The sequence below is a fragment of the Rhinoderma darwinii genome, chromosome 11 (assembly GCF_050947455.1).
Source record: "Rhinoderma darwinii isolate aRhiDar2 chromosome 11, aRhiDar2.hap1, whole genome shotgun sequence".
NCBI classification, from domain to species: Eukaryota; Metazoa; Chordata; class Amphibia; order Anura; family Rhinodermatidae; genus Rhinoderma; species Rhinoderma darwinii.
Genome location: NC_134697.1, coordinates 27,105,068 through 27,126,484, shown reverse-complemented (window position 1 = coordinate 27,126,484; position 21,417 = coordinate 27,105,068). Strand labels below are relative to the sequence as shown.

Genomic DNA, 21,417 nt, shown 5'->3' with positions numbered 1-21,417 from the left:
TACAGATAGAATACCAGCTGCTTGCTTCTTCCCTAAATAGTTCTTGCATAATTTGGAGGTGTGCTTTGGGTCATTGTCCTGTTGTAGGATGAAATTGGCTCCAATCAAGCGCTGTCCACAGGGTATGGCATGGCATTGCAAAATGGAGTGATAGCCTTCCTTATTCAAAATCCCTTTTACCTTGTACAAATTTCCCACTTTACCAGCACCAAAGCAACCCCAGACCATCACATTACCTCCACCATGCTTGACAGATGGCGTCAGGCACTCTTCCAGCATCTTTTCAGTTGTTCTGCGTCTCACAAATGTTCTTCTGTGTGATCCAAACACCTCAAACTTCGATTCGTCTGTCCATAACACTTTTTTCCAATCTTCCTCTGTCCAATGTCTGTGTGCTTTTGCCCATATTAATCTTTTCCTTTTATTAGCCAGTCTCAGATATGGCTTTTTCTTTGCCACTCTGCCCTGAAGGCCAGCATCCCGGAGTCACCTCTTCACTGTAGACGTTGACACTGGTGTTTTACGGGTACTATTTAATGAAGCTGCCAGTTGAGGACCTGTGAGGCGTCTATTTCTCAAACTAGAGACTCTAATGTACTTGTCTTGTTGCTCAGTTGTGCAGCGGGGCCTCCCACTTCTCTTTCTACTCTGGTTAGTTCCTGTTTGTGCTATCCTCCGAAGGGAGTAGTACACACAGTTGTAGGAAATCTTCAGTTTCTTGGCAATTTCTCGCATGGAATAGCCTTCATTTCTAAGAACAAGAATAGACTGTCGAGTTTCACATGAAAGCTCTCTTTTTTTAGCCATTTGGAGAGTTTAATCGAACCCACAAATGTAATGCTCCAGATTCTCAACTAGCTCAAAGGAAGGTCAGTTTTATAGCTCCTCTAAACAGCAAAACTGTTTACAGCGGTGCTAACATAATTGCACAAGGGTTTTCAAGTGTTTTCTAGTCATCCATTAGCCTTCTAACACAGTTAGCAAACACAATGTACCATTAGAACACTGAAGTGATGGTTGCTGGAAATGGGCCTCTATACACCTATGTAGATATTGCATTAAAACCAGACGTTTGTAGCTAGAATTGTCATTAACAATGTATAGAGTGTATTTCTGATTAATTTAATGTTATCTTCATTGAAAAAAACTGTGCTTTTCTTTAAAAAATAAGGACATTTCTAAGTGACCCTAAACTTTTGACCGGTAGAGTACATATCGTTCAGCAGACACCTATCTCTTCCCACTCCTCTAGAAACATATACACTTGGTACGGCAGAATGTTCATGTTTATTTCCATAAGGAGAAGGCGGAGAGGGGATTTAGCTAATGACAGCCACTTCTACCATCAGGAGACAGATCGTCGTCCAATACTGCCAAAATCTTCAGGTTTCGCCAACTTTGATCTGAAGGATAGTTCACATGGCGTTTTTTTGTCGGTGATTTTGACAAGGAAACCGCATCGGAATCAACATTAAGAAACGCCCCAAATCGCCCCCTATTGACTTCAATGGGAGGTAGAGCCTTTTTTTTTTCCTGGGCAGCTCGTGGATGCTCGCGAAAAAAAAAGCAGCATGCTCTATCTTCAAGCAGTTTCCGCGTCTGACCTCCCAGTTAAATCAAAGCGAGGTAGAAAAAAACTGCTGCACTCGTTTGGAGCATTTTTTGTGTCTTTTTTCCGCAGGTTATTTCATTAGATCCAAGAGCTGCAAAAGCAAAGAAAAAAAAAGCATCAATAAATACTGGCAATTCACAACCTGCCTCAATATTCCTGAATGAATTTTGAGGCAAATTTTTTCTGCCTCAAAAATAGCTGTGTAAACTCACACTAATGTGTATGGCCAGCTGAAAATGGAAAACACATTTATGGCCTCTCCTCAGGATAGTCTACATAAGGCCCCCTGAACCTGGCCGGAGCCGTGTGTACGGTCCGTGATTACGGCACAGACGGTCCGCGGACAGTCACTCCGATTATAAAGTATAGGAGCACGGTCCGTAAGTGGAAAAACATAGGACATGTACTATTTTACATAATATTACAGAAAGACCTAGATAAGCTGGCAGCATGGGCAAAACATGGCAGATGAAATTTAATGTTGATAAATGTAAAGTAATGCACTTAGGACGCAATAATAGCATTAATTCATATACATTAAATGGAATAAAACTGGGGATAACAGAACAAGAGAAGGACCTGGGTATTCTGGTAACAAATAAGCTAAGCAGCAGCACTCAATGCCAAGCAGCAGCTGTAAAAGCAAATAGGATTTTAGGGTGTATAAAAAGAGAGATAAAAACCTGTGATTCAAATGTAATATTACTCCTCTATAAATCCCCTGTAAAGCCACGTATTGAATATGGAAATCAGTTTTGGGCTCCACATTGTAAAAAGGATATAGGAGAACTGGAGAGGGTTCAAAGGCGGGCTACTAGATTATTAAATGAGAAGGGAGGTGTCGCTTACAATGAAAGGCTAGAAAAATTGGGCTTGTTCAGCTTAGAAAAAAAGACGTCTTAGAGGTGATCTTATTAACATGTATAAGTAGGTGTGTGGTCAATACAGAGAACTAGCACATGATCTGTTCTTTCCAAGGACTCTACAAAGGACCAGGGGACATTCATTGCATGTGGAAGAAAGATGTTTCTGACATCAATATATGAAAGGATTCTTTACAGTTAGAGTGGTCAATCTACGGAATGCCAAAAGGTAGTGATAGCAGATACTATGTCGGCATTTAAAATAATGCTAGAAGATTATTTATTGACGAATGACATTGAGGGTTATAATTAATCTAGGAATGAATGACAGGTAATTTACTGTTGAACTTGATGGACCTGTGTCTCTTTTCAACCTGCGTAACTATAATTTTAGACATAATAAAAGCCAAATTGTTATTTCTTCATTTTTTTTTTTACAGGACTTGAGCCTAAAAATAATTACAAGTGCTCATATTAAAAGTTCCAAAATAGAAGGTGGACCATTATTAACATTCAGATCATCAAGTCGTAAGAAGGTCTTTGTAATAAGCAGTAGTACAGGTACAATATTAAACTCTTTATTTTTATTCTGTATTTATAGAAGCAAATATATTGCTTCACTTTACAAGAAATTCAGAAGTTATATTTGTATTATTATATATCACTCCCAATATTTATCAATCAATTACACATACAGTATTTCCCTTTATACTCCACAGTGCCCATATAACAGAACAAGCTAAAAATCCCCCATAACAGAGCAAGCCACAGTGCTCATATAACACTACCCGCTACACAGTGTGCATATAAAATCTATAATGCCCCTATAACAAGGCGGGTCCCAGTGCCCCCATAAGTGTCAGCCACATGGCTGGCGCCTAGAATATCTAGTAAATATTTCTTATTGACTGGAACGCTACTAGCGAGGGCGAGAAGACGACTAGTAGGGGACTACTTGCAAATTTTAATTGCAAAAGGTTTTCTTTAATGGCTAACTAATGGGAAAAACGTATAGACATAACGGCAAATAGTTATTGCTGTATTTTAGACAAGATAAAAACCTCAATCTTAAGTAAGATCAGGCATAGGAAATTCCCAAATCAGTTCATAGATAAGAGTGTGAAGGTTTCAATACCCTCTAATCCAGATCAGGTTCATAAAGACGAGACCAACGCCATGTCTGTACACTAGACTCCTTAAAGTGCCCCTCACTATCATTACATTTTATATTACAGAAATTAACGTCCTAGTTTATGCTGATTGATTACTAAATTTCATGTGATTGTTTGATACAGAGATCATGTATTCCCAAGATTTAACAGACTCTATTAACACTGACGTCATGGGTGCCATTTCTACAGGTTCCATAGTGAATACAATCAATCCCATTCTTCCGTCATTTTATTTTCAGGCAGAAGTTGAAAACCTCTCTTTGTCATGTAATGATCACACAGGTGCACAGCACGTTACATTATCATAGAGTTCTCTTGTAACGAACCATGCACCTGTATGATCATCCCATGACAGGTGAAAGATTCCCCTTAGCTCTTTCTCCCAACAGGCCCTTCATTTCATTTATATTTCTAAACCATTCATTGTCAATTGGCCTTTTCCTTTTTCTTCCTTAGAAAGTGTTGATGACGATGACCATATAGTCATGAATAGAATCGTCATACCTAATAAAGTGCAGAAGCAGAAGTCAGTGACAAGACATTACTTTCCTGAAACATGGATATGGAAACTGGAAGCTGTCGGGTAAGACTCTGTTTCATCAGACTTTCGGCTAATGCAGGGGAGGAAATAAATGTATTCCTCTCTTTTAACCCTTACCAGATATTTTTTTTGAAATTAGCTATTGTGGTGATCATAGGGAGTAGAAAGCATTCCACACTGAGAATGGCCTGCAGAAGCTGAAGAAGCAGTGGTTGCCTTTGCCAATTCTTCTGTCGATTTTGTAATAATATAGAGCTAATATGCAAACACTTGACGTTAAGACCGTCACTGGCCAGCGCCATTTGCCCACATATCACTTGTTAAAAGAGTAACATGAGGTATGTTCTAGGTTTGGTAGTAAAGTGCGCAGTATAATCCTAAACTGTTTGCTGTAATCACTGGAATAGGTTAAATAGAAGAATTCATTTATTTTAGCCTTCTACTCATTGAGTATCCCAGCTCTGGGACCGAAACCTATCGGGCGGCCGAAGAGGTGGCCGTCTGTATTGATCCCTATGGGAGTTACGGAAACAACCGAGCAAGCGGGCTCAGAGGGATCACACAAAAGTAATTTCCTTTTTTTTCTTCCTTATCTGCTCTAACTAGGGACTCTGGGATTGCCGTTCTCCATGATGCCGCTCCTGACACCATTACAGATTGGCGTGGTGGGGCTTTCTGTATGGGTTCTGGTGGTTTTGGGCTTTCTCCATCTGCAACTCTTCGAGTTTTCCAGCCTTTCTTTGTGGACATCACTTTGCCATATTCTGTGATCAGAGGAGAAACTTTTACTCTTAAAGCCACAGTTTTTAACTACTTAAAACAGTGTATAAAGGTAAAGACCAACATGGTTCAGTCACAAGAGAATCAATACAACAGTGAAGCGCATGAATCATAAATATAGTTGGAAGAAATTTTGGCAATTGGATTGACATAATCTGTCATTGATTTAACCAGTGTCTGAGACATAGTCTAGTAAATAGTATCTCTCAAAATGTCTCTTATAAAACAGGCATAAGATCATGGCCAGGTCTAACCTAATGCACGTGTGCTCCGTATTTATAGGACTAAATTCTGTCAGCAGATAAGCGTGAACTTGTAGCACCACCTGCAATGAGAGACACATCCCATTTAAAGTCCCACATTTTCAACAGTATTAGTGATCATAAGCAGCCTACTACTTTAGGCACATGGCCTTATTGTGGATCCATGTTGTAGGGATCTGTAATACGACGCACCCTAAGGCCGAATTCAAATGAGCGCACATCTCGTCCGTGTGATGGCCGTTAAAACAACTGCCGAACGCATGTATTTCACACGTTGTTTTAACGGATCGAGTGAAGGGTCCGTTGAATAATAGGACATGTCCTATTTTCTTCCGTTTTCACGGATCCCTCGATAGACTTAAGTCTATGGGGATCCGTGATTGCTGCCATAATACATGGATTATAAACACAGTGATGTCACAGTACAGGATAATCAACACAGTAATGTCACAGTACAGGATAATCAACACAGTGATGTCACAGTACAGGATAATCAACACAGTGATGTCACAGTACAGGATAATCAACACAATGATGTCACAGTACAGAGATAATAAACACAGTGATGTTGCAGGATATATATAATAGACACAGTGATGTCACAGTTAGGCCTTAGTCACGCAAAAGTGTCTTATTTGCATCTGCAAAAAACTGACCATTTTTAATGCATATTTCCATGTTGCATAGTGTGGTTTCCGTGGGTCATTTGTTTTTCTTGTCCGTTTTTCTCCTCTGCCAGCACTACCTTATTTCAGTTTTCTTTTGTTTCTGAATTTCTTTAGCAACTGATCCTTGAAAAAAAGGACAGCACACGGATGTCGTCCGTGTGGTGCCCATTTTTCATATGTACCCTTAGACTTTAATGGGTGAGTCTGATCCGCAAAAACAGATTAGTTTAGGACATACTGTTAGTTTCTCGAAACAGACATACTATATGCTATACTAATAGCCCCATTCAATTGCATGCACTGGCGTAGCTATAGGGGTCGCAGCGGTCGCAATTGCGACTGGGCCCCGAAGCCAGGGGGGCCCATGGTCCCCCGCACCACATCAATAAAAAGTTACTATAGTAACTCGGGCCGCGGGCCCCTGTTACTATAGTAACATACTTTACTTACCTTCCTGGTTCCGGATCGCAGCGGAGGTCCTGACGTCAAGCGCTGTGCGCAGCGCATGACGTCACAGCGCTATGCGCCGCACACAGCATCAAGACGACAGAACTCCCGCCGCGGCCGAAGAGGAAGGTAAGATTAGCCCTGACTGGCGGGGTCCGACTCCCGGGACCCGCCAATCAGCTGTTTTGAAGGGGCCGCAGCACTCGTACGAGAGCTGCTCCCCTTCATTCCTGTCACTTCATTCCGGTCACACTGTGAATCGGTGTCGGCGATTCACAGTGTGAGCGAGTAGTGAAATGAAGGGGAAGCAGCTGTCGTACGAGTGCTGCGGCCCCTTCAAAACAGCCGATTGGCGGGTCCCGGGAGACACATCAGCTATTGATGGCCTATCCTGAGGATAGGCCATCAATGTTTAGGGACTGTACAACCCCCTAAGCCTACGATGTAGCAGGCTTAGGGGGCCCATGAGACAGGATCACAGATTGTGTGATCCTGTCTGCTGGGCCCTGCATCTAAGCCAATCACATGGTAGGCTTAGATACATGGCCCATGCGTGATCCTGTCTGCTGGGCCCTGTATCTAAGCCAATCACATGGTAGGCTTAGATACATGGCCCATGCGTGATCCTGTCTGCTGGGCCCTGTATCTAAGCCAATCACATGGTAGGCTTAGATACATGGCCCATGCGTGATCCTGTCTGCTGGGCCCTATATCTAAGCCAATCACATGGTAGGCTTAGATACATGGTCCATGTGTGATCCTGTCTGATGGGCCCTGTATATAAGCCTACCACACTGTAGGTTTAGATACAGGGCCCCAGCACACAGTAATCTTATACTGTATAAGATTACTGTCTGCTGCACCCTGTATCTAAGCCTACCTTGTGGTATCACACACAGTATCACACATGGGCCCTGTATCTAAGCCTAACACATGTGTTACTAATAATTTTTTGTGTGTTTTCTTACAGGTTCGGTCGTTGGACTACGTCGGATTCCAGGACTACTTCGATGACAGCTTTTTTTTTATTATCAATAAAATGGTTAATGAGGGCTGTGTGTGTTTTTTTTTTATTTCAATAAAATATTTTTTCTATGTCTTTGTGTTTTTTTTTAAACTATATTACTACCGCCTTAGTAATGGCCGCCGGCTGATTGACAGTATCCATTGCTAAGGCGGGGCTTAGTGTTAGCCGGTGCAGAGGCTAACACTAACCCCCTTTATTACCCCGGTACCCACCACCACCAGGGGTGCTGGGAAGAGCCAGGTACGATCCAGTACCTGACCATCTGTAGTGATGGTCGGCCACTGGGGTGGCCGCAGGCTGGTATTATCAGGAGGGGAAAGGCCAAAAACAGTGGCCCTTCCTACCCTGGTGATGCTAGGCTGCTGCTGCTTTATTGTATCTGGTTGGTTATGAAAAATGGGGACCCCACGTCATTTAAAAAAAAAATAATAATAATAATAATTGGAAAGAACGATGTGGGGTCCCCCCCAATTTTCATGACCAGCCAGATACAACACAGCAGCAGCAGGCAGCATTACCAGGGTGGGAAGGGCCACTGTTTTTGGCCTTCCCCAGCCTAATACTACCAGCCTGCGGCCACCCCGGTGCCTGCCCGTCACTACAGATGGTCGGGTACTGGTTCGTACCCGGCTCTTCCCAGTACTCCTGGTGGCGGTGGGTACCGGGGTAATAATGGGAGTTAGTGTAGCCTCTGCACCGGCTAACATTAAGCCTCGCCTTAGTAATGGAGGTTGTAAATCAGCCGGCGGCCATTACTAAGGCGGTGATAATAAAGTTTAAAAAGATACAAGGACATAGAAAAAATATTTTATTGAAATAAAAAAACACAACCCTCATTAACCATTTTATTGAGAATTAAAAAAACGCCGTCATTGAAGTCCTCGAATCCGAAGTCCAACAACCGAACCTGTAAAAAAACACAAACACACAAAAATAATCAGTAACACTTAGGGCAAAGCCACACGTGGCGGAATTCCTCTTGAATTCCGCAGCGGACAATGCGCAGCGTTAATCCGCAGCGGAGCCGTTTGTCCATTGACTTCCACTTTTATTTAGCAGTGTTCGTTTAGACGATGCGTAAAATTCCGCTGCGGAGCATAGGCTGCGGAACGGAATTTCGTGTCCGCAGCATGCTAGAGCTGTTGCGGAGTTGTGGCGGACTGGTTGCGGACTCATGGCGGAATTTCTCCATTGACTTCAATGGAGATTCTAAATTCCGCAATGAAGTCCGCAGCTGTCATCCACATGTTATGTGTGCTGCGGATGCGTCTTGCTTTTTTGACATGACATTTCTTCATTCTGGCTGGACCTATGTATTTCTAGGTCTACAGCCAGACTGAGGAAGTCAATGGGGCTCCCGTAATTACGGGAGTGTTGCTAGGAGACGTCAGTAAATAGTCACTGTCCAGGGTGCTGAATGAGTTAAGCGATCGGCAGTAACTGTTTCTGCACCCTGGACAGTGACTACCGATCCCAATATACAGCAACCTGTCAAAAAAATAGAAGTTCATACTTACCGAGAACTCCCTGCTTCTGTCTCCAGTCCGGCTTCCCAGGATGACGTTTCAGTCTAAGTGACGGCTGCAGCCAATCACAGGCTGCAGCGGTCACATGGACTCACGCGTCATCCAGGGAGGTCGGGCTGGATGCCGAAAGAGGGACGCGTCACCAAGACAACGGCCGGTAAGTATGAAATTCCTTTACTTTCACTAGGGAAAGTGCTGGCCCTTCTCTCTATCCTGCACTGATAGAGAGAAGGGAAGCACTTTTCCCGCAGTCCGCAGCAGCTAGTCCGCATCAATTTACTGCACATTTTGGGCAGATCCGCCGCAGAATCTGCAACGCAGATTCTGTGCGGCATTGATGCGGACAGTTGCGGAGGAAATCCGCCACGTGTGGGCATGCCCTTAAAGAAGCAAAATTATTATTCTTAACTATCCTGGGTCCAGCGCTGGAGACGCAATGTCAGCGAGCTGGGCGCTGTATCTAATCCAATCATGTGTGATACTGTCTGCTGAGCTGTGTATCTAATCCAATCATGTGTGATACTGTCTGCTGGGCCCTGTATCTAATCGTATCTTGTGTGATACTGTCTGCTGGGCCCTATATCTAATCCGATCATGTGTGATACTGTCTGCTGAGCCACTGTATCTAATCCTATCATGTGTGATACTGCCTTCTGAGCCACTGTATCTAATCCTATCATGTGTGATACTGTCTGCTGGGCCACTGTATCTAATCCTATCATGTGTGATACTGTCTTCTGAGCCACTGTATCTAATCCTATCATGTGTGATACTGTCTGCTGAGCCACTGTATCTAATCCTATCCATAGTTTATAGGGTCGTAGTGCTATAGATATGCTATGCTGTCTCATATACACACTTTTTTTTGGGCGGACACATATGTATTGGGGCTATTTCCCCTGACATTTTAAGCCCTGAGGGTATGTTCACACGGCAGCGTCTGTTACGGCTGAAATTACGGTGCTGTTTTCAGGAGAAAACAGCACCGTAATTTCAGCCGTAATGGCATGTGCAGGCGTCTTTCGCTGCGTCCATTACGGACGTAATTGGAGCTGTTTTTCTATGGAGTCCATGGAAAACGGCTCCATTTACGTCTGAAGAAGTGACAGGCACTTCTTTGACGCGGGCTTCTTTTTTACGCGCCGACTTTTGACAGCGGCACGTAGAAAAAAATGACCGTCGGCACAGAACATCGTAAGACCCATTCAAATGAATGGGCAGATGTTTGCCAACGCTTTTGAGCTGCATTTTCGGACGTAATTCAATGCTAAAACGCCCAAATTACGTCCGTAAATAGGGTGTGTGAAACCAGCCTTAGTGACGCCCCCGGCTGCTAGTGCTGCATTGTTGGGTCACTTAGGAGACCCAGCGATGCAGCTGAAAGCTGCGGACCGTCGGCCATGAGAAGTTTGCGGGGGGGGGCCCAGTAAGAATTTTTGCATCGGGGCCCATGAGCCTTTAGCTACGCCCCTGATTGCATGGGTTAGTGCACTATCCGTTGTTAAAACAGTCAGCACACTGATGAGAAACACGTTCGTGTGAATAAAGTCTAAAGGGATAACTGTCTCAATGTCGTTACAATACAGGAAACATGCACACAGTGATGTCAGCATGCATGGAGTGACATATAACTATACTTGGTAGTGAAGGTCTTTTGCTAAATGATTTGAATTGCAAATGAACTCTCTGCAATACAATAACTATCAGATTTTATTTTCTTACTGACAGGTTAGGACTACGCTTCAGCCCTCTGCAGAGTTGGAGGAGAGACCATGTAATGACTGTCAATATAGCAGCTGCCTCTGTGTAGATGAGAGCAAAACCTTCTACTGGAACCTAAAAGCCTCCAAACTTGGTAATGTCCTACAGTGAAGATGATTTGTCCAGTTTTCTATTACACCATGGGTGAGATTTATAAAAGCTAGTACAAAGAAAAAGCCAAAAACATCCAAGCAGATTACAGCTCACATTTTCGAAGGTAGATTGTTTTTATGAGAAAATACTTTTCCTATGCATCAGTTTTCAGTGGCACACTTACAGTACCATAGAGGCAGAATGGTCCGCTTTAGGGAGGGTGCCCTGTGAGGTTCCACAGGTTGCAACAGCCTCCCTAGCTGATGGGGATGCCAGGGGTTACCTGGCACCCAAAGATTGCAAGCCCCACAAATCTTAAAGGGTAACTAAACTTTCAAAAAACTTCGGACATTGCATAGTGACATGTCAGAAGTTTTGATCGGTGGGGGTCTGAGCACTGAGTCCCCCACCGACCGCTAAAATGAACCAGCAGATGCGCTCGGGTGAGCTCTGAGCCGCTTTGTTTCTGATCGGCTTTTTTCGGAAAGCCAAGCAATTGGTGTACGGGCTCAATAGAAAATCTATAAGCCCGTATACCGCTCGCTCGGCTTTAAGAAAAAAGCTGAGCAGAAACCAAGCGGCTCGCTATGACATGTTAGAAGTTTTTTCAAAGTTTAGTTACCCTTTAATATTAATTGTATAGCAGTATTATTTAGAAATTGCAAGGCACTGTTATTAGATTACTTTATATATGAAGCTATTATTTGGTCACTGTATGTTGGTATTATCTGAGCACTGTGTGGTGGCATATACAATGTGTGGCACTGCTGCTTGCACTGTGTAATTGTATGGAGGTGTTATATAGCCAGTGTCTATCACTATAATTTGGGCACGATACTTTCTGTATATTAGGCACTGTATAGTTTTTTGTACACTAAGACAGTGCAATAAATGCAAAGGGCACCAGGAGAAAATACTGCACAAGGAGCAAAAGTAAGGCCAGCCCTGCATCTAAGATATGAAATTTATTTTTTACTTACATTAAATATTATTTTTATTGATATATCCAGGGCAGGTGAATATTACTGTCACAACCGAAGCTCTGGATACGCAAGATTTATGTCACAATGAAGTGCCTATTGTCCCCAAACAAGGAAGCATCGATGCAGTAGTTAAGCCATTGCTTGTTCAGGTCAGTTTGTTGGTTTAAAAATTTGACATTGTAAGGGCTCATGCACACAACAATGCCATATATATGGACCCTGTATGGCGGCAAGTTGTGCGCCTGCATATAGTACCTCCATGAGTTCCCGTATACACCCCTAGGAGTAACCCTTCCATCATATGGCATGTGACGAGCATGCCATAATTAGTTTTTACCAATTCTCACAGAATCCGTGAGCAAAAAAACCTCTGTGTGTTAGAGTACAAATTCGGAGGCACATGAACGCATGAATCTGTACCACACGGATTCATACGACCATGTGAACGAACCCTAATAGTGGCGTATGCTAAATAAAAAGACATGTTCTATGCACCTTGTTCTTACCAGCTATATATTGGATTTCTGTTCAGGCAGGCGGCGTGTTGGAGGAGAAATCGTACAGCTCTCTACTGTGCAGCCAAGGGAAAGGTAAGAAAAAAAGTGTAATACAAGTGCTATTTTAGCCATGACGAAAAGAGGGTCAATAGTTTCTCTACCTAAACGTACTTATACACAAATTCACAAAGCATATATGGCAGCACACGGAGAACATACGGCTTCCTAGTATGGAGCTGTAGCTATTGGACAATCTATCGCTAGCCATCAATTTGTCAAGGCTCATAGCCGAATTGGCATTACGTTAATGACGGGAGAAGGGGTTAACTGATGGGGTAAGACATGACAGCCAATATAAAAAAAGTGCAGATGGTTTTTGGTATCGGATCAAAGATGAAGAGGCTTTGGACAATCCTGAAGGGACTCACAAGTTTGTGTTGATATCCGCACAGGGGGTGGACTGCATCAGCAACCAAAAAAAAGTCTACAGTTGTGTCAAAACTATAATAATATTTAGAGTCAATAAGAGACAAAGAAACAAGATGATGGTGAAGTTTATGCCACACTGGTCATTATTGTCATACTTATAGCCATGTGACATTCATTGTAGACTACCGTAGTCAGTGTCATTCTTCTATTATAATGCTTACATTTGGAAACACAGTCTTTTTTAGTGCACACTTACTCCTCATATCTACAAATCCCCAGATTTAATAATTTTATGCAACAGCTCATCCCTCCAAAAAAATAGGATACCAGCCCTGCAAATTTCTATATGTGTTTCTTTGTCCTAGATGATTCTAAGGTGGAAGAGATCTCACTGAAGGTTCCCGAAAACATTCTGATGGATTCCGAAAGAGCCCATATTGCAGTGATTGGTAAAACTGAATTATAATACTCGCATAATATGTATCATTTCGTGTATTCGTTTCTGATTATTGTTTTGTGAGCAAGGAGAAATGTAATATAGAGGCAGTCCATGCTGCTTCGTGGAGAGAAGGGACTAACCCTGGTGTCGAGAACATGTGCAGGACTCCCCTCCCTAGGGTAACTGCATTGTTAGCAAATATGGCGGTGGAGAATTGATCCAAGGTTCATGGAAAGGATGTCAAAGGATAAAACAAACACCATACTTTTCAGTCCTGGCAGGGAAACCCAGCAGCATAATGGGGGGTCCAATATGGAGCCCACTCTCTTTTATGTACGCCACTGAGTGTGAGTGAATATATTAAAGTTGAGAATCCATCTTTGGCTGGGCATTGCATGGCAGGACACTGTGTTTTGTACACATAATAAGATTTTTTTATTCCACCAACAACGTTTTATGTAAAAGGACAATATTCTATGAAACTTAATTATATAATTTATGATTGCAACACAGAAATGTGTGCACTGCTGGATGTAGGCCCAAAAATAAATTTAATGACTACAACCCACAGAAGAATTAAAAATAGAACACATGTTTAGTGAACATCTTCTGCTGTCTTTTTTAGCAATATTTTAGAAGAATTTCGCAAAAATAAAAAAAACTTAACTACCAATTCTATTCCAACAGGAGATCTCATGGGCACAGCAATGCAAAATTTAGACCGTCTTCTGGCCATGCCATATGGATGTGGAGAACAGAACATGGTCCTGTTTGCCCCCAACATTTTTATCCTCCAGTATCTGGAGAAGACTCATCAGCTGAATATTGAGATTAAAAATAAAGCCACTAATTTCCTGGAGAGCGGTGAGTAACTGTTTTTATACATTAACCTTTATACTTGAAGACAGTTTTCCTCAGTCATCTGGATCATTGTGACTTACCATGACATCATTCCTAGTGTAGTTGTTCAATAAACCCAAAACAATATGGCTGGTACTACAGATCAGCCCCATTCAAGTGTAAGGCATTCTGCTGATCAGAATCCTGCGGGTCAGACCTGCCATGACCAAATATTAATAGCCAGTCTTAAAGGGGAAACATGGCAGTAAGTGTAAAATTTTACTGCAGTGCCCCCACAGGGAAAATTAAGCGTTGCACAGTGCCCATTCAAATCAATATGTTGTCTATATAATGCAGGACAGGACAGGTCCGCCAGAACGAGAGATGCTATTTATAACCGCTCTCCCCCCTTGTCCAGATGTGAGGATCCCAAACAGAGAACTTCCCCTTATTAACTCAGTATTCCCTAATTGGTTATTTGAAAATGAGTCTTCTAGTCCCTTTAAAGGGAATGTGTCGCTAGAATTTTTTTTTTTTTGTTAAACAGTTAGTATATAAATGATTACACATTGTTCTCATTTTTTTAATTTTTTCACAAGTCAGGAAATATTATAAATTAGATTCTAATTTATAACATTTCCATGTGCTGGTCACTAGAGGAAGCAATTCCCAAAATTGCAGCATTGGCATGTGGTAAAGCAACCTCATTGCTTTATGCTGCAAATTTGGAGTAGACACACTCGCTCTAGCGTCCTCACACAATCCCCCCTCCTTTATCCTGGCTAGTGCCAGGAGAAAGGAGGGGGTTGAATGTTCAAACCTCCTACACTGTGTGTCGCCATTTTTTGAGCGAATGCACAGTGTAGGAGGATTAGATACAGTGGTAATCACACAGTATAACACGAACATACACACACATCACATACACAAACATAACTTACCTGCTCCTGCCGCCGTCGCTGCCGCTGGCTCGGCTCCCTGTCCTTGCTTCCGAACATATTGACGGAATCCGCGACCGGAAGTAGTCATCTTACTGTCCGGCCGCGGCTTCCGGTCCACATGAAAATGGCGCCGGATGTCGCTCTGCCGAAGACCTTCCTTTTGGTCTGTGTGGGAGTGGCGCATGCGCCGTTCCCACACAGACAGCATACACTATAGTGAGTGGAACGGCTCCCGTTCGCATTCTCTATGGGGATGTATGTGCCGTATTCCATCTCTGTATGTGTCGTTAATCGACACATACAGAGATGAAAAAAAAATGGCAGCCCCCATAGAGAAGTAAAAGAAAGAAAAAAGTACAACACAAAAACACAAATAAATAAAATTAATTTTAATGACATAATAAAAGCAATAATATATATATATATATATATATATATATATATATATATATATATATATATATATATATATATATATATATAAATTAGTGACACCTTCCCTTTAAGGACGACTTGTATGAGACTTGAGGAAGTCTGTATATGTATATTGTATTACAGGAGAAAGGAACCTTTTCAATAGAGCCATTTACAAGTTGGGTTAAACCAGTCAGTACTGGGAGTCTACTCTATGCAGCCTCCCTGGGTATTGTATGCCACTTTCATTCATGGCAGCAGTGCTGTAAATTTACCATAAATGATGGCATGAACACTATTGCAGTTATCCTCCATGGTGATTTTCCAGTTCAATTGTAAAATTCATGATACAAAGACATTTCAACCCCTGTTATCCATAATAAGTTAATGCCTATCTGATCATAATTTTGGTTTAGCCAAACTATACAATGTCAGATTATAACATTATAACTCATTTTAACCAGACAATTCTGCACCATTTTTTGAAATTTAAAAATGTGAATTTGATTTCTGCAATTCCATTCAGGATATCAGAGGGAACTGACTTACAAACGTGAAGATGGATCATACAGTGCATTTGGAAAAAGTGACCCAAGTGGAAACACCTGGTTAGTTATAACTATTAGCATTGTCTCTTAAAGCAAGTCAGTTCATCGAGAATTGTGCTGCTATAATGTTGTGATTGCATAAGAATTCTCTTTTATTTTCTAAGCCTTGAGTGAGTATTCTACAGCTGCCATTTACATTTATATGGAGCAGTAAATTGGTATGAAGTGTTAAATGTAGAGTGAACTTGTGGATTGCCCATGGTAGGATGTACAATGCCGGATGGGCGGCAGATGAGATGACATTGTTTTGTCCCTTGTGACTGCTGCAGTCAATCACAGGCTGTAGCGGTCATATGGGGCAAAATTACATCATCTCAAGAGGCTGGGACATGTTGCTACGGAAGACAAGGAGAGGTGAGTATGACATTTTTTGTTTATTTAGGGGTGGAATTACAATTACCCAATTGCCCTGTTTGACTTTCTGATGTCTTCTCGGACTATATCCAAATTTGATACAGTCCTAGAAGGCATCAGAGAGTCACACAGGGCAATCAAGGCACCTCCGATCCATGGCAAATTTAGCAAATTGGACAGTCAATTTGGTAGAATCGACCCCGAAACGGGAAATTCGCTCATCTTTACAAATAATCTTTATGGTTCATTATGGGTTTCCCTTTTTTACATAAAAGAAGTGTTTTGTTTTTTAAACTGTCCTGAAAAGAGAAGAAATCAGGTTGGCACTGGAATACCACATTAATGAAGCAATGGCAGGACTTCAATATTTCATCTTTACAATTAATGTGCTGAATATTATTATCATGACTACACTGAAATCCTCACTGGCGGAAACAACATCTTCAACATACATTTTTATTTTTTCATTGAAGCATTAACCTAAGAAGGCAACAGCAGTGTGCGAAAGTGGATGGTGATAGCCAAGGAGAGTCGATCCAAGAACTCACCAAGGGCACATAAGCAAACTGGACAGACAATGGCAGCACTCGAATGTGTAGATAAATAAAATAAGGTTATTCACCAATGTAACAGGCAATGTTTCCACTCCACCAAGGCTTTGTTGAGGTAGCTGAAACATTGCCCATTACATGGGTGAATAAACTGACATCATTTTTCTACACATCAGAGTGCTCCCATTTTCTGTCCAGTTTGCTTATATTCGCTGTCATGTAGCAGCTGACTATATGACAGTCTTGTATATTAAAATACTAGGAGATGTGGCAGCTATTTACAAAACTAATCTCTTCTCATTTTTACTATCCTTTGCAGGTTGACTGCCTTCGTAGTGAAATCCTTTAGTAAGGCTCGACCATACATCTTCATAGATGAGTACCACCTTAAACATTCGTTCTCCTGGTTGACGAAAAACCAACAAGCCGATGGCTGTTTTAGGAGTGTAGGACGGCTTTTCAATAATGCCATGAAGGTACACTGAAGATATGTTTATTTATGTACGTCGTGTATTACCTAACTATGGGTGCTCTAGAAGACCAACTCTTTGAGAGGACCAACTTTGATCTAGACCAGATTTTTCTTTGACAGATTCCTATTTCCCTTATATTGTATTAATCTTCTTTGTACAGTGAAACCTCTTTGACACAATCACACAAAATGTTCTTCTAGACTTGTGATCTGCTCAAAGCAGAGGGCCAGCATTCATAGGATATTAGGGAATTTAATCTGTTACAAAAAATCTGCTAAATATGGCAGAAAAAGAGCAGAATATACTGAAAAACTTTTCTATATATGCTTTTTGTTGGAATAAATGTAATAAATTAGAGCTTTGGAGGCAGTAAACCATTCTGGAAAAGGCTATGCACTTTAAATTATTGCTTCTGTTATTGTCTATAGCTCCTTTGCTTATGTGGTTTCATGCAGAATACTCTGTTTTCTTAAAGGGCGGAGTAACCGATGAAATCTCCCTCTCGGCATATGTTACCATAGCTCTGCTGGAGGCTGGTGTATCTATAGAGGTAAGTGGTCCAATCCATTAAATATTGTAAAATTGTTGTAACTTCACACTACCCCTGTCATGACTTATACTCTATATTATATTGAATTGATACCATGTATGTTCTTGTTCATATGGAAAAAATAAAAATATATAATTATAAAAAAAAAAAAATATTGTAAAATACACATATCTCCCCCTACTCCTCCTCCCTGCACAGTGACCTCTGCATAGACCACAGACCATGCATCAAACATTCTCGAGATAACCCTACAGTGTATGTGGCTGCTGTAAATGATGCACACAGCAGCTGCTCTGAGCACAGCCGTCAGTCAGCTGGAGTGACGGATTTAATTTAAAGCACATAGATGCAGTTTCTTTTGCATAGTGGATGCATAGATGCTGCATCTCAAAAAACAATCATTTTTTAATTAAAGTGTATTATAAAAAAAAAATTCATGCATAAATACATACATTAAAAAAATTACAGCAAAGTCCTTTATATAGTCATTTATGTAGTCATTTATGTAGTAATTTATATGGTCATTTATGTAGTAGTTTATATAGCCTTTAACGGATTCCCGACCGCTGGCTGTGTTTTTACGGCCAGCGGTCAGGGTCCTTAAAACCCGAGCCATAGACTTTTTACGGGGCAGCTGAATGTCGGGTCTCCGGCTGTCAGTAACTGCCGGGGACCCTGAGGAAAGGATAGAAGTTTCGCTGCTTCTGTCTTCTCTGATCACTTGTACACAGCGCTCAACGAACGCTGTGTATAGGAATAGAGGCAGCGGCCGCGCCGCTGTCTCTATTCCTCCCGGTGATCATGTGGTCACATGATCACCGGGTGCCGTTACTGACAGACTGCTGCTGGGTCTTACTAGACCCAGCACAGCCCTATTAGTGACAATCGTCACTATGAGAGGGCTGATTTCCCCTGTAACTGGGGCTTCAGTGCAGCTCCAGTTACAGTGGAAAAGATGGTGTAAAAGAAAGAAAAAAAATATATAAAGTTCCCCAAAGGTCTTTTTTGACCTTTGAGGGACAGACCATAGTAATAAAAAAATAGTAAAGTCAAGTGCAAAAAAAATTAATAATAAATACACATAAAATACTCACCCCAAAAAAAAACATTCCCCACCCCCGCCAATCATTGTTGTAACGCTAGCGCTGACCCAATTACCCTAATATAGACATGTAATATATTAAAATGTACGGTAGACAATGACGATCACAAATAAAAGGTCTATTTTAGGGTAATACTTTGTTATTACAAAAAAAAAATAGCTGAAACGTAAAAAAGCTTATTTTTTTACTATTATTTTCAAACTTTATGAATAAAAATTCTAAAATAGCAAAAAAGGTGCGTATAAAAATGATAAAAAAAAGAAACCTGCATTGTCTATGGAAAAAACTTCGCAAAAATCACGTCGTAAGCCCAACAAACAAAAAAGTTATAGCCATTTAACTAACACGTGCTAAAAAGGGCTAAACGGTGTCTGGTCCTGAAGGCGCAAAATAGCCCGGTCCTGAACTGGTTAATGTTAGTTAAATTGGTCTTCCCACTTTAGACATATATGACATATCCATTGCCCTTTAACCCACTTCTACAAGCCAAAGCAGGCAGAAGCAGCCAAATAAAAAGGAGACCAAATGTGTGCTCTTGTATTCAGTTACCATGGCTTGCGGATTGGTGGTCAGAGGACCTCCCACCTTTTCCCAATAGTTGGGGGTCCCAGAGGTGGGTCCTCCTAACCATAACACATTTTAAATATCTAAACTGGGAAAACCCCCTAAAGGGGTTTTCCGATAATCATTATTTATCACCTATCCACAGGATATCTGATTGGTGAGGGTCTGCCCAGTTGGGACCCCCACCGATTATGAGAACAGGCCTACTTGCCATTTCTGGGAGTCCCATAGGAATGGAGCGGTAGTGCGAATGCCCGATTAATGCTCCATTTATTTATAGGGAGCTGCCGAGCGCTATTTTCTGCAGCCCCATAGAAATAAAAGGAGCGGTGGCTGAGCATTTGCACTACTTCTCCATTCATATGGGGCTCCCTGGACGACAAGATAATCCTGTTCTCGTGATCAGTGGGAGTCCCAGTGATTGGACACCCACCGATCAGATATTTATTATCTATCTTGTGGATAGTTGATGAATGCTGATTATGGAAAAATCCCTTTAATTGTTGAAAAAAAACAAAAACACTTCTACCATGGTTACCATCTAAAAACATACTCTAGTGAGATATAAACTTCTGTTTCAGGATCCTCTGGTCAGAGATGGAGTGTCTTGTCTGATGAAGGCAGCTGAGAAAGTCAGTACTGTATACAGCCAGGCTCTGTTGGTCTATGCCTTCACTTTATATGGAGAAACAGAGCTCAGGAAGGTTTTGATGGACAAACTTGAGGCACAAGTTGTTAGAGGAAGTAAGTGATGAATGTATATGAATTCTGCTCAAACCCAAATAAGAAAACCCTAAGGTGGAGAAAGGAAAGGACACATTAAATGTTAGCAAAGCAATCCAGTTCGCTGCCCTAGTTGTGTGTTATGCTGCCCAAGGAAGAGTGGCTTGTTGGCCACCTGGGATCCTATCAGTCATCCCCCACCTACAGTAGTTAGGTCCCTAGTTCTGTCCGAGCTCAATTATTTACATACACATATTCAACAGCAAAATTTAAACATCCAATATTTGGGATCGCTTATATGTAATGACATACAAAAATCAGCCAGAATATTAAAACCACTGACAGGTGAAGTAAATAACATTATTATCTAATTACATGGGCCCCTGTCAAAGGGTTGGAATATATTAGGCAGCAAGTCAATAGTCAGTTCTTGAAGTTGATTTGTTGGAACAGGAAAAATAGGCAAGTGTAAGGATCTGGGCGACTCTGACAAGGGCCAAATTGTGATGGCTAGATGACTGGGTCAGAGCACCTCTAAAATGGCCGGTCTTGTGGGGTAGTCCAAGGAAGGACAACCAGTGAACCGGCGACAGAGTCATGGATCATGGGTGCCCAAGGATTATTGATGTGCGTCGGAAGGCAAAGCTAGCCCGTCAGGTTCGATCTCACAGAAAAACGACTGCAGCATAAATTGCTGAAAAGGTTAATGCTGGCTATGATAGATAGCGCGCTGTGTTTGGGTCTGCATAGCTTCCAACCGGTCAGCACCTCAAATGGGCCCGTTACCATCAGAATTGAACAATGGACAATGGAAAAAGGTGGCCTGGTTTGATAAACCATGTTTTCTTTAACTTCATGTGGACACTGGATGTGCATGCGTCGCTTACCTAGGGTAGAGATGGCACCAGGATGCACTATGGAAAAATGCAAGCCAGCGGAGGAAATGTGATGCCTTTGGTTATGCTATGCTGGGAAACCTTGGGTCCTGGCATTCATGTGGATGTTACTTTGACATATACCACATACCTAAAACTTATTACAGATCAAGTACTGTACACCCCTTCATAGCTACTCTATTCCTTGATGGCAGTGGCCTCTTTCAGCAGGATAATGCGCCCTGCCACAGTGTAAAAATTGTTCTGCAATGGTATAAGGAACATGACAAAGAGTTCAAGGTGTTAACTTGGCCTCCAAA

The 21,417-nt window shown here is 41.7% G+C and overlaps 1 protein-coding gene across 1 annotated transcript in view; it reads left to right on the top strand.

The window, feature by feature from the left end:
* The window catches only part of LOC142662932 (uncharacterized), a 130,310-nt gene that overhangs the window by 101,154 nt on the left and 7,739 nt on the right, over nucleotides 1-21,417 (top strand). Inside the window, exons 48-59 of the mRNA XM_075841226.1 lie at nucleotides 2,811-3,036; nucleotides 4,104-4,230; nucleotides 4,795-5,020; nucleotides 10,628-10,754; nucleotides 11,764-11,885; nucleotides 12,269-12,326; nucleotides 13,028-13,111; nucleotides 13,789-13,965; nucleotides 15,823-15,904; nucleotides 17,129-17,285; nucleotides 17,758-17,832; nucleotides 20,081-20,243. Of these exons, the coding sequence (XP_075697341.1) occupies nucleotides 2,811-3,036; nucleotides 4,104-4,230; nucleotides 4,795-5,020; nucleotides 10,628-10,754; nucleotides 11,764-11,885; nucleotides 12,269-12,326; nucleotides 13,028-13,111; nucleotides 13,789-13,965; nucleotides 15,823-15,904; nucleotides 17,129-17,285; nucleotides 17,758-17,832; nucleotides 20,081-20,243 (1,624 nt within the window). The remainder of the gene's footprint in view (nucleotides 1-2,810; nucleotides 3,037-4,103; nucleotides 4,231-4,794; nucleotides 5,021-10,627; nucleotides 10,755-11,763; nucleotides 11,886-12,268; nucleotides 12,327-13,027; nucleotides 13,112-13,788; nucleotides 13,966-15,822; nucleotides 15,905-17,128; nucleotides 17,286-17,757; nucleotides 17,833-20,080; nucleotides 20,244-21,417) is intronic.